Source organism: Haliotis asinina, chromosome 3 (genome assembly GCF_037392515.1).
Source record: "Haliotis asinina isolate JCU_RB_2024 chromosome 3, JCU_Hal_asi_v2, whole genome shotgun sequence".
Classification (NCBI taxonomy): domain Eukaryota; kingdom Metazoa; phylum Mollusca; class Gastropoda; order Lepetellida; family Haliotidae; genus Haliotis; species Haliotis asinina.
The window spans coordinates 51,799,612-51,815,386 of record NC_090282.1 but is presented as its reverse complement, the minus strand read 5'-3'; the positions used below and the strand labels follow the sequence as shown (position 1 = coordinate 51,815,386).

General features: G+C 38.7%; 1 protein-coding gene across 2 annotated transcripts in view; it reads left to right on the top strand.

The window, feature by feature from the left end:
* LOC137278153 (ras-specific guanine nucleotide-releasing factor 2-like) overlaps positions 1–15,259 on the top strand; it is an 802,775-nt gene extending 787,516 nt beyond the window's left edge. For both annotated transcript variants that reach the window (XM_067810323.1, XM_067810322.1), the window contains one exon: positions 12,520–15,259. In XM_067810323.1, coding sequence (XP_067666424.1) covers positions 12,520–12,636 — 117 coding nt within the window. In that variant the 3' untranslated portion in view covers positions 12,637–15,259. The remainder of the gene's footprint in view (positions 1–12,519) is intronic.
* Positions 15,260–15,775: the final 516 nt, after the last annotated feature.

Below are 15,775 nucleotides of genomic sequence, written 5' to 3'. Positions count from 1 at the left end.
TGTAGATGTTGATCCATCTCGTTCCAAACATGCTCTACCGGGGAGAGATCCGGTGAATTTGCAGACCAAGACAGTAAGTCAACATTGTGGTGTTGCAAGAAATCAATAGCAACCCTAGTCGTATGAGGGCAGGCACTGTCCTTTTGGAATGTTAACCCAGGGCCATGACGTTGCAGAAAAGGAATTGCCACAGGTCAAAGAATCTGATCCCTGCAGCCACATTGGTTAAGTTGCCCTGAACAATCACCAAAGGAGTTCTTTAATGTGTGCTGTTATTTCACCCCAAATCATCATGGAATCATCACCAAAGTGATTCCTCTCCAAGACACAGACCTGTTCTCCCACACGTCTATAGGCACGTTGACGTCCATCAGTATGTCAAATGTTAAACCTGGACTGTTCTGTAAAAACAACATTTCTCCCCCAAAACAAGGGTCTGCGGACATGATTTCGGCACCACATTCGGAAAGATTGTTGATGATGTTGTGTCAGGATAGGCGGGACGTTTGGCGGGACATCATGGTCTGATCCTGTGATGATGTAAACATTGTTGAACTGTGTAGGGGTGAATATGGAAACATCCAAGGATGGTCCAGGCAGTCAACACTGCAGGCTGAAACCTGTGGCAAAGATGGGTTTCCCTTATCCATCTGTCCTGTCTTGGCGTTGTTACATGTAAACGTCCAGAACGTGGCCAATCAATGACGTCATTTGTCTTCTGGTAGTGTCTCACCAGTACAGTGGAAATGTGCAGCCACTTGTTGTTCAGGCATTCCCTCATGGACCATCCCAATGGCCTCATGACATTGTGCAGACATGAGCATGCTATGCATTTCAATAGCCATTTCATTTTTTGAATGATCACAAGGGCAGGGGTTGAGCTTTCCAGAGTGACAGTATTGTGTGGCATTCATTTTCTCTGTTTCTCTTTCCCTGAATACACATGCAACGAAGTATTGCACGTCTTGAGGATGAAACCATTGATGTCACTTGTACATGCATGTTGGATACATGTCACTAATCTCTGAGTTTAAATCCTTATGTGTCTACACAGGTTTGCTAAATTTAGATTTTTAATTTTTGTATACACAGTTTCTTCATGTACCTGGTATAGTTGAAGTTTCCAAAAGGAAAAACCTATTTGTTTTTTTCTCAGTATCTTTTTCTGAATTTAATTGTACTTCTAACTTCTAACACAACTGACCGGCGTAGGTCCCGGGGTAGAATAGGCCTTCAGCAACCCATGCTTGCCATAAACTGCAACTATGCTCGTAGGAGACAACGAACGGGATCGGGTAGTCAGGCTCACTGTCTTGGTTGACATATGTCATTGGTTCCCAGTTGCGCAGATTGATGCTCATGTTATTGATCACTGGATTGTCTGGTCCAGACTTGACTATTTACAGACTGCTGCCACACAGCGGACTACGGCGTAAAACTAACCTCACTCACTCACTGTTAATGCAATATCTCATGAACTGTTGTACCCAATGTCATCAAATTTGGTGGCAGTCTATGTTAGGGAATTACTGCAGACACCAGTCAATTCTGTGACCTTGACCTTATTTTCAAGGTGACTATGACTCTGACCACTTTTCGAATGCTTGTTAATGTATATCTCATGAACTGTTGTACCCAATGTCTTCAAATTTGGTGACAGTCTACTTTTGGGAATTAGGTCATCCCGACTCTTTGACCACACTTCAAACTTTTGTTTCAGCAATATCTCATGCACTATTGTATCCAATGTCTTCAAATTTAGTGACAACCTACATTGGGGGATTGCACAATTACCAGTTCATTTTGGTTACATTGACCTTAATTTCAAGGTCACCATGACTCTTTGACTATTTGCCTTTTAAAAATCTGGATAATGTGATATCTTATTAACTGGTATACTCAGTGTCTTCAAATATGGTGACAGCATATATTAGATGATTACGCAGACACAATTTCTTTTTTGGTGACCTTGAACTTATTTTCAAGGTCACCGAAATTTTTGTTAACACAGCCCGTGAAGGTCCGGGCTAGAATAGCCGCCTTCAGCAACCCATGCTTGCTATAAAAGGCAACTATGAGTAGAGATAGTATTTATTTGCATATGCATTTTACGCCCACTACTTGTACATCAAACATAATGGTTTGCTGAACATTTCAATATAATCTGCACATTGTTATGAATGAATATCCTAATTCAAGCACATGTATTGTAGAATTAAAAAAATGACACGATACTGAATTATTTTATAATGTATAAACTTGTCGCTGAATCTTCCCAAATATTTATGAAAATGGACAAGCCTATACTTATATTGAATGCAAACAAGGAAGACAGGCAGAGCCAAATGTCCATCCAGATCCAAGTGATGCCTAAAATGTCAAGAGATTGAAAACTTTCAACGTGTGTGCCATGCCAAAGGGGTAAACGAAGTGACTGACAAAACAGAAACACAAGACAGTTATTTCCCAGGGTCTGTCACGTGCGAGGAGACAGATGCTTGGTACATCAGCACACCAATCAGAGGAAAGCAAGTCAATTTCAAGATAGATTTGGGTGCAGATATATTTATTTATGAAGACACGTACGAAGTTTTCTACTTAAGCTAAAACGGGAAAACACTCCAAGACAACTGGATAGCCCGCGGGGGGAGGCGAAAACTGGCATACCTTGGTGAATTGGTCGCTGACACATCCCTAAATGAGGAGCAATACATCAGAGGACAGGGCAGTAATCTCTTGAGTAGGGGGGGTGTCTCCTGTGCAATGAAAGTGGTTACCTACCACAATATATCACACGTCGCAGAGACACATGCTTTTTGTTTGTCAGGAGTTTGGACTACTACAGTGTGAGCCCGTCAAGATTACCTTGAAGAAGGATGCAATTCCCTACAGTCTTTCCACTAGTAGAAGAGTGTTGTTTCCACTCCTAAAGAGGGTTGAAGAGTAATTGAGACATATGGTGAAAGACGGCATCATCGAGGAAGTGACACAGCCCACAGAGTGGTGTGCACTGATGGTACCAGTTGTGAAACGCAACAAGAAGAAACGAATATGTGTTGACCTGAAGAAGTTGAATGTCGCTGTCAAATGTGAAAGGTACTTTCTCCCAACTTTTGATGACATCATTCTGAAACTGAATGGCACACGTTTCTTCTCTAAACTGGACGCATCAAGCGGATTTCACCAAATCCCTTTGAATCCAGACAGCAGGCTCCTAACGAGCTTCATCACTCCCTTTGGTCGTTTCTGCTTTAAATGAGTTCCATTTGGAATTACGTCTGCTCCAGAGATCTTTCAGTGGAAGATGGGCTCAAAAGTCATAATGGATGATCTCTTGATGTGGGGTAGGACTGTCGTGGAGCACAAGAGGTTGAACAGTATTTCTGAATGAGTGAAATGCTCAGGCTTGTAGTTTTACCGAGAAGAAGCACGAAATCCAGAAAACGTCCATAATTATCAGTGAAAACAGAGTCCAACCTGACATAAGCTATTAGAGACCTGCCAGCTCTTAGGCGAGCTATGGGCATGATCAACTATCTGAGACGATTTTTGCCAGACCTTTCATCAGCTCTTTGTCAGTAAGTAACCTACTCAAATCGGATGCAGTGTGGACATGGGTTCCTACCCAATGCATCATTCTCCCAAGTGAAAGAGATGCTGACAAGTCCTGCACTTCTATGATCTGGAGAACGCTACAGTTGTTATTACTGATGCAATCAGTTACGTCTTAGGAAATACACTACTACAACAGCATGGTGATAAGCTTTTGCCAGTAGCATTCTGCTCATGGACTTTAACTCCTGCTGAGACCAGGTACTGTCAGATCTAAAAGGAATGCCTAGCAAGCGTGTGGGCTTGCGAGAAGTTTGCAAGATATCTGAATGGAAAGTTGTTCCGATTACTGAGAGACCATAAGCCGCTAGTACCCTTGATCAACAAGTCAGATCTGGATAAAGCACCAATTAGATGCACTCGTCTCCTTATGCAGCTGATGAGGTTCAACTCGGTGGCAGAACACATAGCAGGCATGCTCTCATGGGCACCACTGAATTACACAGAAAGTTCCAATGTAGCAGGAATCCACAACCTGTTAGAGGAAGTAGAAGCCTTCACAGAGTCTAACATTGAGACAAAACCTATGTTGGATCATAAACTCACAGATTCTGGAAGCCACGACACAGGACATCAGTTGTCCGGCGGCATACAGAGATGTACCAATGTCAGCATGAGTATCCTAGCCAGTCGGAGGCGAACTGTCAGTCTTCAGAAACATTCTACTGTACAGAGACAGGATTGTGATCCCAGAAGTGATGAGGACAGACATTCTTGATAGGATTCACGAGGGACACCAGGCACTGATAAAGTGTCATGAAAGTGCAGCGTTGAGTTGTGTGGTGGCCTGAACTCAATCAATACATTCTTGATAAGAGTATCCTCCTGTACATTTTGCCAGTTAACCAGTCAGAGCCACTACAGACAAGTTCCCTACCTGATCAATCATGGCAAAGAGTCACGTCTGATCTGTTCACAGTCAAGAGACTTCAATACATTGTAGTGATCAACTACTTTTCATGATATCTTGAAGTAGTGTAAGTAATGGATATTACATCGAAAAGTGTGATTGGCAAGCTCAAGTGCATATTCTCAAGATGGGGTAGTCCAGAAGAGCTAGTTACAGACAACGGACAGCAGTTCGTAGCTCACGTGTTTGTGCAGCTCAGGAATCAGTATGGATTCAAACACACCACATCTTCACCCCATTTCCCTCAAGCTAATGAGATAGCCAAAGCTGGAGTGAAAATAGCAAAACACTCTCTGAAATGGGCTGATCCATTCCTTGTTCTGTTAAGCTACAGGAGCACTCCAATTCAGTCAACTGGAAAGAGTCCAGCACAGGTGATCATGGGTAAACAACTCCATGGGACCCTTCCAACACTAAGGTGTTGCAGCCTAAGTGGCCAGATTTCCATGATGTGCGAACCAGTGATGAACTTCCCAAGGAGTGTTCAAGGAGGTTCTTTGACCAACACCACACTGTGAAATCTTTTCCATAGTTGAAACCGGGTGAGAAATGAGAAAGGCATGAATACACCAGGTGTTTTTAAAAAATGTACCTCAGCACCAAAAGCATATGTGGTCAGAACTCCAAAAGGTGACTTCTGGCGTAATAGCAGACACCTGCAACTGGTACCGCCAGGCAGTGTTGACATCACTCCTGACTATATAGTGTATCCTCCTATATCTCAGAAACAGAAAACCAACCTTGACAATCCACAGATTGCTGAACACCAGCAGTTGCTAGTCCACCTGTGTTGAGGACGTCCAGTGGCCAAACTGTGAGGAAACCACAACATCATGAGATTAGGTTATCAAACAACCAAGCACTCATATCAATGACTTTAAGTTTGTTTATGCTTAAATGACAAGTCAGGAAGAATTTCCATGAAACTATATAAATGAGTTAATTGTTTAGTCTTACAGAGGTAAATTGAGTTACTGTTGAATTTTAGTTAATCATGTTGTGATCAACCACAGGTTTATAGGTCAAAAGTGTTAAACCAAAGTAATAACTAATGCTTACTTCTCACAGACATCTTCATTGTTTGGTTATGAGTTAATGTTAACCATGGTAACAAGTTATCTCAAAGAAAGGGAGATGTTACAGTAAAGTGCAATGATTACTTCCAATGACAACCTCATAGTAAGCTGTCCCTGAGATGCGCATGCCCAGTGCCTAACCACATGCAAAGAGCAGATGACATCTTGGCAATGTCACACAAAGAAGAACATTACATTAAACTTGGAAAATTCTGACTCTTAGTCGTTTCATAACACCGACCGCAATCCCGCCAACCACCAGCACTATTGCTATCGATGTGCTGCTGATTTTCAGCCACCCGGTGTGGTGGAAGGGGCTGCGTGGGTGTGGGTTGAACCCTGGGCTTAGGGGATGATGCCACTATACCAGTGTCACTGGTTGTGGGAGGTGGGACATGAAACACATTGATATCTTAGTCGATGCCCAGTTTCTGATCAGCCGTGGCAATGACGGTCTCTGATGACTTTTACAAACCTGGAGTGTTTTACCTTAAAAGTGACAACGTAAGTGCCTCCGATTTCACACACATGAAGTTCTTAATTTGATGACGAGTGTAAAGATAATAAAAGACTGGTTTTACAACCCCATGCAGTTCTGGCAGAATCAATTCAATTTCGTCGTCTGGTGTGTGACAACGGGAAGTGGCTTGACGTTGAATGACACTCGTCGCAACAAACTGAGTCGGTCAGTGTTTTATTTCCACGTATATTACCAGGCCAGATGTATCCTCAAAGCAATCAGCGCCCCCTGGCACTATTGGCTTGAGCAATTCTATTCAAATATACCTGTAGAATTGCAGACATGTTTGCATCTAGATACACTGGCATTTCCTATTCTCGCCGTAATCATGGATATCAGCTGAGAAAATAATACAAACATTTCTTATCGTTTAAATGCTTGTTTTTAAATAAAGAGCCTGCTCCTCTTCATCCATCAACTGCTTGATTGATTTGGTGTGTTACCACTCTTGAGCTTGATAAAAAACAAGGTCTTCTGCCGTTGACTTAATGAGGCATCTCCTATTCTCATGGCTTAACGAGGAAGGAACATTATGAAGTGTAAGGAAGAGGAATCCTGTCGGAAAGGGCAGGAAAAAGTTATGATTTGCCCAAGTTTGTGCCAAATTTTGATCATTCGCAGACTTGGGCCACTTCCTAGTTAGCGGTTGTCTACATCACCAACAGGTAAGTATCGTGCATCAACGATCTTGCCAGGAAACGTATTCCTGCAAGAAGAGCAGACGGACCTATATAAGAAATGCAATTAGACATTTGACTTGGCCTTTGCATATAGCAAATCAACAAGACATTTGACTTAGTTTCTGAATATAGCAACCGAGTCAGACTTTAGACTTTGCATCTGGATGTAAGCAACCACGACTACTGTCAGAGACCTGAAAGGTCTTGCTAATAGTCATTGTTTACCACACAGCCCAACCTACCCCTACTCAAGCCAAGTAAGAGAATGCAAGTCATATTGTTATTCAATGAGAGAGGCTCAATTGATGGCATTGCTGAGAAACACAAACCAACAGAGTTGAGATTTGTGCCCACAGAATACGCCATGGGTAAGTATCTGATAGGTTGGCAGATAGTTGTGAATTCTAATATTGACATTGACATCATTGACATCATGATGATAGCCAGTAAAATTGACTAGAGTTAAATTCTTTTAATACTGGTTAACCATCAACCTCAGTGGACAGATTCATATGGATGGTAGTACCAATTACGTTGAACCATATTTCAAAGGCAATCAAGAAGTCATCATCAAACTGGAGGCTATCCCTATTGCAGGTCAAGAAAGCTTTGATTGTGTGTACTTTCTACTGGCACAACTTTAAGCTCAAAATAAATAAAAAAACATACCCATCCCATCTGCAAAGTACAAGTTGTAGTCGGACTCTTCATTGAACAGGGTATAGCGCAAATGTTGCAAATTTCTCACACAATGCCTAATCTAGCCTAATTTCTTCTCCAATGTCTGTGTTCTGGCGAAAACTGAATTCCCACAACTGGCCTACGTGATTTTATGCCAGTTAATTTGAGTCAATTTCTAATTTACAGTTGCTTATTTGGAACTGCCCTGAACCCAATGTTTGTTTTCTATGCAAATTTAAACAGGTTTCACGAAGAAATCAACTGTAAATGATGATCTTCATGTTCTGACATTTTTTAATTGGTACCATGACCACGTCTTATCTTAATATCTGCTGTCTGATGGTACAAATTCCACAGTAGTGACATCACACTTTTTGACTTGTTAATGTCTCTTGCTGTCTGACAAATAGAAGGTTTTAAGTGTCTTGTGAATTCCTGGCTGTGAAGTGTTTAAAATTTTCCCCACACTTTTATACTAATGATGCTTTTGGAGGCAATGTTTTCAATCCATAATGGTTGCATTTTTCCTCAAACATTTGGAACATCGTCGCTTTTTCCCCTTAGCAAGTAAGCATTCCCATATTCATTTCCCTCAGTATGTTTGTTGTTTTGTACATAATTATATTCAAGGATTCTTATAAAGAATCCACAGGAATACACACCTGCTGTCATATTAAAATATTCCAACATTTATTCAGCACCATTAAAACCTTCCAGTATGAAATAACTTGGTTAAGTAGCTAAGGTCACTAGTCAACCAAACAGATCAGTGTAAATACTATATCAGACTGACAGGCTCTTAATCAGACTTAATCAAACCATTCCAGTCATTGTGCAAGTCCGTTTACTGCTTGCTAATTTCAAGATTCAAGACGCATTTATAATTTCTGTTTACTCTTATTACTCTTTACTCTTATTATTATTGACAAAAGAAGTGAATCAATAAGAACTTTGGTCTATGCACCTTCCAAGAACATTCACTCTCATAAACTCAACTTGGGATTTTATCCTAGATGTTTACAAAATGTATGTTTACTTTTAATATTAAATGCCCTGGTCACATATCCAAGCTCTTTGATAATAGTTTTTCTTCATTTTGGGAATGATGGTTGTTGTCACAAAATGCCTTGTTGATTTCAACAAATTTCCATTGAACACTAAGCAGTGCTATGTGGATGACAGCAAGTTTGATCCTTCTCTGTCAATGTTCCAATCCATAGAGTTGTATCACACAATCAAATGTGATCATTTGAAAGATTAGAGGGGTAGTGCAAATTGGGTTTAGAACCTCCTGGATTGTAAATGAAATTGAGTGTAGCATAGTGTTGAGACTAACAACAACAAAAACTGAATTTTGTTCGAAGTTCTATCATTCTATTGTATTGAGTAGTGTGGTGTTCCATGAAATGCAAATAGAATGTGACTAACAGTTTAATCTGCCAAGATGACCAGTGTCCACTGTGCACAGGACTGACTGCTTGAAATCCTTTTTTGAAATTCTGGTATTTATGTTTTAACCTAACCACTTGTAGTAGAATGGCAGGAAACACAGACAGCTGATTCCTATTTTTGGCCAACTTAAAAATTATGCAAGGTAATCTAAATATCTGCATAAAGAACAATGGCTAGCAGTATAGGAGATACAATCTAAATTGTAAATCATGATGTCAAGGGATGTTGTATCTAAATTTCAAATTGTTATTAATGAAGTTTGTTAATACATTGGTTTACGTTATTTTTTTTAAGGGATAAGATGTACATGTATATAGTTGCCTGTGCATAATAATCAAAATGCAAGAACCTCACTAAATATACACATGGAAACAAATAAGGGAAAACATGAAAGTATTCTTTTCAAGGTTTCTTCAGGAGGTTGGTGAAATTCTAGCAACAAATAAAGGAACACATGTACTTTCATGTCTTGCCTTATTTGTTTCCATGAGTACATTTGCAATAAACTACAGGCAACCTGTCCAACAAAAATGAAAACATATTTGAAACCGGACTAACATGAAAGTTTGGACATGAATTGGTGGTTATGGTGCTGATCATGAACCAAACCATGTGAGAACCCAAGCACACAATCTGGTTGTTGGCAATTTAATCACAGCCAGAGGAAACTAACTCCTCACAGGAGAATGCACGTGCACATGGCATAACAGGAAACAGTGGATGCTATTGTCATGATGTAACTGACAGACTTGATTTTTTATCTTGAAAAAATGTCACTTGGTTGCAAGTGATATGATGTCAGTGATAGCATGTGTTACTTCTGACAGATTATCAAGTCAGTGTAACCTTTAGATAGATGCTGACGTTTGACTTCATATATATCGCATAACTATCAATGCTGATGACCATACTAGTTTGATTACTAGTTTCTATCTCTTATAATATGGAAATAATGTGCAAAACTAAAAGATTGAATTATGATTTATTTTTAGTTAGAACTTAGAAAGTTAGACACGTCAGGGGGACAGGTTGTGCTTAAAATGTATAAAACCCTAATTGGGATATTCCTGAAATGCCTCTATCAGAGGAAGATAACCCATTATGTGACTAAACACTTGGTGTGTAAGGAATCCATGATATTCTCTCCTCTGCTGATATCACCAAAGCAACACACCCATTGGTAGTGACAAAAAATTTCTGAAAATGAATGCAAGACAGCTAGCTGTTCCCTTATCTGAAGTTTTTAATTTAACATTGAAGAGCAAAGTGTTCCTGATATCTGGAAGGTGGCATCAGTTGTTCCTATTCAAAAAAAGGCAGTATGCGTGAATGCTTTAACTATCAACCAGTTGCACTAACATACTGTGTTTTTATTTTTCTCTTTATCCATGGAGATTTGGACTTAGTTTCAAAAGGAAGGGGAGGGCTCCTTTTCCAGAGCACAACTCAAAAACCATATGATATTTTTCAATAGAACTTAGGCAGATATATGAGGCAGATCTTGAAGTGGTGCCTATTGCTGTTTACAAATATTTGGCGTATATATTTTTGATTACTTCCATGAAAACGATTTCAGCTTTGTCTAAAAAAACATATGCATTCTAGTAATTCTAGTAGTCTAAGTAAACTAGAGTTTACACTCCACTACTGAGTCTAACAAAATCTTATGGGAGGTTGCATCATGTAACCTTTGAGATTGACCAGTCAGAAAACAGCTTACCAAATCACAAAAGTGGACATTAGCACATACCTTTTGAACATTTTATCTCGAAAAGGTTCATACCCGAATGATTCAGAATGCTATTTGGTGTACGATCACGTTTGGGTGATGCACACAACACACATTACAACCATGACAACAGTGAGTAAACAGTCCCTGAAAATAGTGGATTTGGCAATGTTCAAGGATGTCATCTTGCGGAAATATTAGCAAATGGTAACCATGTCAACAGAAACCCGAAAGTGTATATACTGGAGGTCAAATGACTGTGTTATATGCGGATTTTTGTTCATGGACAGATCGGTGTCAGTGACTTGAATAATTTGTAAGTCCCTCTTATCCCTAAGTAGTAGCCATTGTCTGATTGGTTAAATCTATTTAACCGTCTCACTATTAATTGGACTGTCATAGGTTGCTCAAAGGTTACCTGAAGCGACTTTCTACTTGGGTTTGTTAGACTCAGTGGTGGAGTGTAATGAATAACACTGAGACTAAATTTACTTAGCCTCAAAAAACATCAAGATGATTTGTTCTTTCAAATATGTGGGGGCTGATGGGATATGTCATCTCCTCATGACACTTGTTGTGATTTATCATTTTCTGTGTTTCCATGGAAATGATTCAGACTTAGTCTTACAAGGGAGGGATGGGCTTTGTTTCCGGAGAACAACTTGAGAACTTCCTAATGCCTTAACTTGGTAGATATATCAGTCAGAACCTAGAGTGGTGCCTTTTGCTATTTACAGGCTTATTTTTATTAATTGTTTTCTCAGTTTCCATGGAAGTGATTCAGACTTAATCTCACAAGGGAGGGGTGTCTTTCGTTTCTGGAGCACAACTCAAAAACTTCTTAACATCCTTCAGCAAACCTTTCTCAATATGTGAGGCAGACCTCAAAGTGGTGCCTTTTGCTTTTTCCAGATTTTTGTCATTTTAACGTTTTGGGTTTCCATGGAAATGATTCAGACTAAGTCTCAAAAGGGAGGAAAGGTCTTTGTTTCTGGATCAAAACTCAAAAACCATTGGATATCTTTCAACAGAACTTGGCATATACATAAGACAGTTCTTGTAGTGGTGCCTTTTGCTGTTTACAGATATTTGGCAGTTATATTTTTGATTGTTTATATGGAAACAATTCTAACATAGTCAGAAAAATCATCAAGTAACTGTCAGATGATGTGGGGCAGGGGATATGTCATCTTCTGATTCTGTGTTTCCATGGAAACGATTCAGACTTAGTCCCAGAAGGCAGGGATGGGCACGATTTCCAGAGAACTTGAAAACTTCTTAATATCTTTCATCAAAACTTGGCACATGAGGCAGACCCCAAAGTGGTGTCTTTGCTATTTACATTTTTTTTCATTTATTATTTTCTCAGTTTCTATGCAGATCTTGATCTTTTGCTGTTTGGCATTTATATTTTTCAATTTTTTGATGGAAATGATTTGAACTTAGTCTAAAAATACATCAAGTAACTGTCAGATGATTTGTTCTTTCAAACATGTGGGGCTGGGGGGATATGTCATTTTCTGATGACTCTTGTCAACCTGGTACCTGTTTTGATGAGCTACAGTACAATGGTACAACATTTTTTCACAAAAAATGCTTATATTTGGTCTATGTATTCAGTTTAACATTTTCCCGTTTCCCAACATTTCAAATATATCAATTTTGTGATTTAAAGTATCATGTGTTAAAAGCATGAAATCTAATAAGGATGATTCCATCTAGATTGTTATTTTCTATCCAATGTCAGAGTTGGTTGACAGTATGTGATCTTTAGTACCAAAATAATGGAGGTACTTGATGTAATGTGTGCTGTTAGACATAATGTATATATATCATCATTTTTCAAACATCATTTTCAGGTTACAAATTATCTGCTTGACCCATTGAACCTACTTGATGAGGAACAGACTTACAAGGCTTCACTAGAAATAGAGCCAAAACAGTCACGATTGTCAGTTGTAGCAGCACCACAATGATTAAGATGTCAAACCTTTCATGTGACGGACACAGAATTCAAACTACGAAGAAGAGCATTGAGGTATCTCCAAATCTCATCTCTATTGCTGCTGTTGTCAAGATACAAAAAACGTCATAAACTGTTATGAAGATGTAACAAATGTTATGTTCAGGATTACATTTTCCTCAATAAAGTGCAAAGTGTCCCATAGGGACCATGTATTGCCCCCAGAAGTACTTTAATCTACTTTACTGGGAAAGTGTAATCCCCAGTGTAGGAGATTTTACATTTGGCCTCACTCTTCAAGGCATTGTGCATTCATTTTATGGGGATAAAAAAGTAAAGATATTTGCTCTCTGTCAACATTTTCCAAATGCAGAAGTCCTACAACAGATTCAGGAATGACAAAGTTGGTGTTGTTCTTTTAAATTGTTTATGGGAATGTGGATGTGGATAAATACTGTTCAGGGTAAGTCAAGATTTATAAACATAGTAGTAAATAAGATAAAAAGTTACAATGTTTGATAATAGATGTTTGTCTGGTAACTACACAATTGTTTTCATTCCATGTCTTCCTGTGTATACTCAACCCATTCTAACATACTCAAGGGCAAAAGCTATTGTGAATAATGAAGAAAAGATGTGAGTCCACCTAGAGACCATTATATCCATTTTCATGGAGCTACATGTTTACCTCTTTCAAACTGATGTACTCAGTTGCCACTATAATACTGATTTCAAATACAATGTAGAGACACTTTATATGTTGATATAGTTAAGATTGTACATTGACAGAAAAATAGGAATAAAAAACACATCTAGGCCTCTGGTAAGACCTATGGCCACTCAATGTTATAATATACTCAAACAAGCAAAAAAACATGACATTTTACACTATTATTATGATGAAGATGTGCATCATACTGCTATCATCCATATTACAAAATTTAATAGCATTTAGAAGCTCAGGAGATGAATGATTTTTAATGGATGAACAACTTCTTTATAATTTGCAATGGATGTGTTATTTGAGTGCCTTGGTCTGATTTGACAAGATGTTAGAAAATGGCAAAAACATATTGATTAGATACTTGTCAAAATTTGTTTGCCTATTTTTGACTAGGTACCATCTGGGATAATTTTACTAAGGAGCAGGGTCATATGATAGGGAAGCTACAATTAGATGCCCCTGGGACTATTACATTCGCAGTGAAATGCATAAGTCACGAAAAACTTTATGCTCATGTTTTACGAAATGGTAGATGGGTTAACCCCACAATATCTCTCAATATGGATACCACCAAATGTTTCTAATCAAAGTCACTGTAATTTGTGAAACTCTGATCTCCAGTGTAATGCATGTGTCTCACTTCAATAATTCTTTTCTTCTATCTGCTGTTAAGGCATGGAATTCACTAGACATCAATATTAGAAATGCTGAGCCATTGTCACAGTTTAGGAAATCTATATCTTGTGACATGACATTATACCCAGCATTCAAAATATATATATCGTTTGGTCCCAGACGAGATCAAATTCTTCTCTATCGTTGGCATCTGTGCTGCAGCAATCTTAGCTCTCAATTGTTTGATACATATTTGTCAGACAGTTGAACCAGCTCCTGTGGAAACACTCGAGAGGATCCTTTTCTTTATTTCCTTCAGTGTCCCCTATATGATAGATTCAGATTTAATAAATACTTCTTTCAAAATAATGTATGTTTACATACTATTCTAAGTGGTGATGAATGACTCAGCATTCACTTGATGAAGGATCAAGAATTAGCTCTGAAACGTGTACAGAATAAAAAAAGTTGTTATCCATGAAACATCTGATGTATTCATGGTCTTGATTAGATAATGATTGCAACTGTTGGGTTTTAATAACCTTGATCACACCAAAATATCACATTCATTCCAATAAAAGCTGTCCATCCATAAAAAAATCATTCCTGTTAATAATTCACAGTGATAAAACTGTTGTCACCATCGTTAAAGTTGCTAGCTATTCTCAAAACTGTTATAGCCCTGCAACCTGCTTAGGCTCATTCTTAATGCACTGGCCACTATCAAATTTTCTTAGGGCTTCGATCGGTTCAAGAATATGGGCTCTGCTTCTTGTTAGAGTCATCTGCTGTCACATTCACCTTCCCAGTTCCTCCCAAATATGTTCTTTTGGTTTCAAACGTGTGTAATGAGAAGGCAATAATATCAATGCTGGGTTGTATGTCAGAATGACAGTATGGGGCATTGCATTTTCATTTTGAATGTCAATCCTGGACCATGTAGTTGCACAAACGGCAGGCAGATTGATGTAAAAGTTTTGCTCTTGATACTGTATCACAGTAAGATTTGCCTGGACACCTATCAGTGAAATTGACCATTGTCACAAAATGCTCCCCAAGCTATTTTGCAGCCAGCTCAAAATTGTTCATCCTCTTGAACACAAAACTGTACCCTGCCATGTTCAATGTTAAGCATGCCTCAATACTGAAGACAGACCTGCTCTACAACCTCTCATTGAATCTTGTATCTTGTATTGTCTGTGCTGAAACAAGTGTCTACTTGTGGAGGTTGCAGTCAAGGCTTGTTTCATAGATGATGTAATCTGATCTCTATTGATTCTTGCACACAAGTGCTAAGACTGTGACCACTAGTGCAACTGCTAGATTAGAGTTGTAATTTTTATGCATTTTCCTTTTTTAATAATGTCTATTTGCTTGCATTCTAGTGCATGTGTGATTGCTAAGGCAATCCTCTTTTCAATTATTACGAAAAGTGTGAATCTCAAATATCTAAGTTTGTAGAGTATCAGAATACGTTTAGAGTATTTCAAAATGTCATCATAAATCTTAGTACAAAGACCATAAAGTAGCCTGCTAAATGCTTTAGCAAGAATGTCATTGGTTGCAGTATCTACTGCTACTATAGTGCTCCATATTTGAATAGTTACTGTAACACAATATGGTTTATGTCCATCAAATGCCAGTTTTACCCCCTGAGGATTGTTCTCTGAATAGCTCCTTAATGCTGAATTCTTCTTGATTTATCCCACTAATTTAATATGTTGATAACTACTATGTGTGATAGGTTGAATGTGTGACACAATGACCAGAGGGCATTAATTATTCCTCAAGCTATCAAGTAGCTGCTGCATAT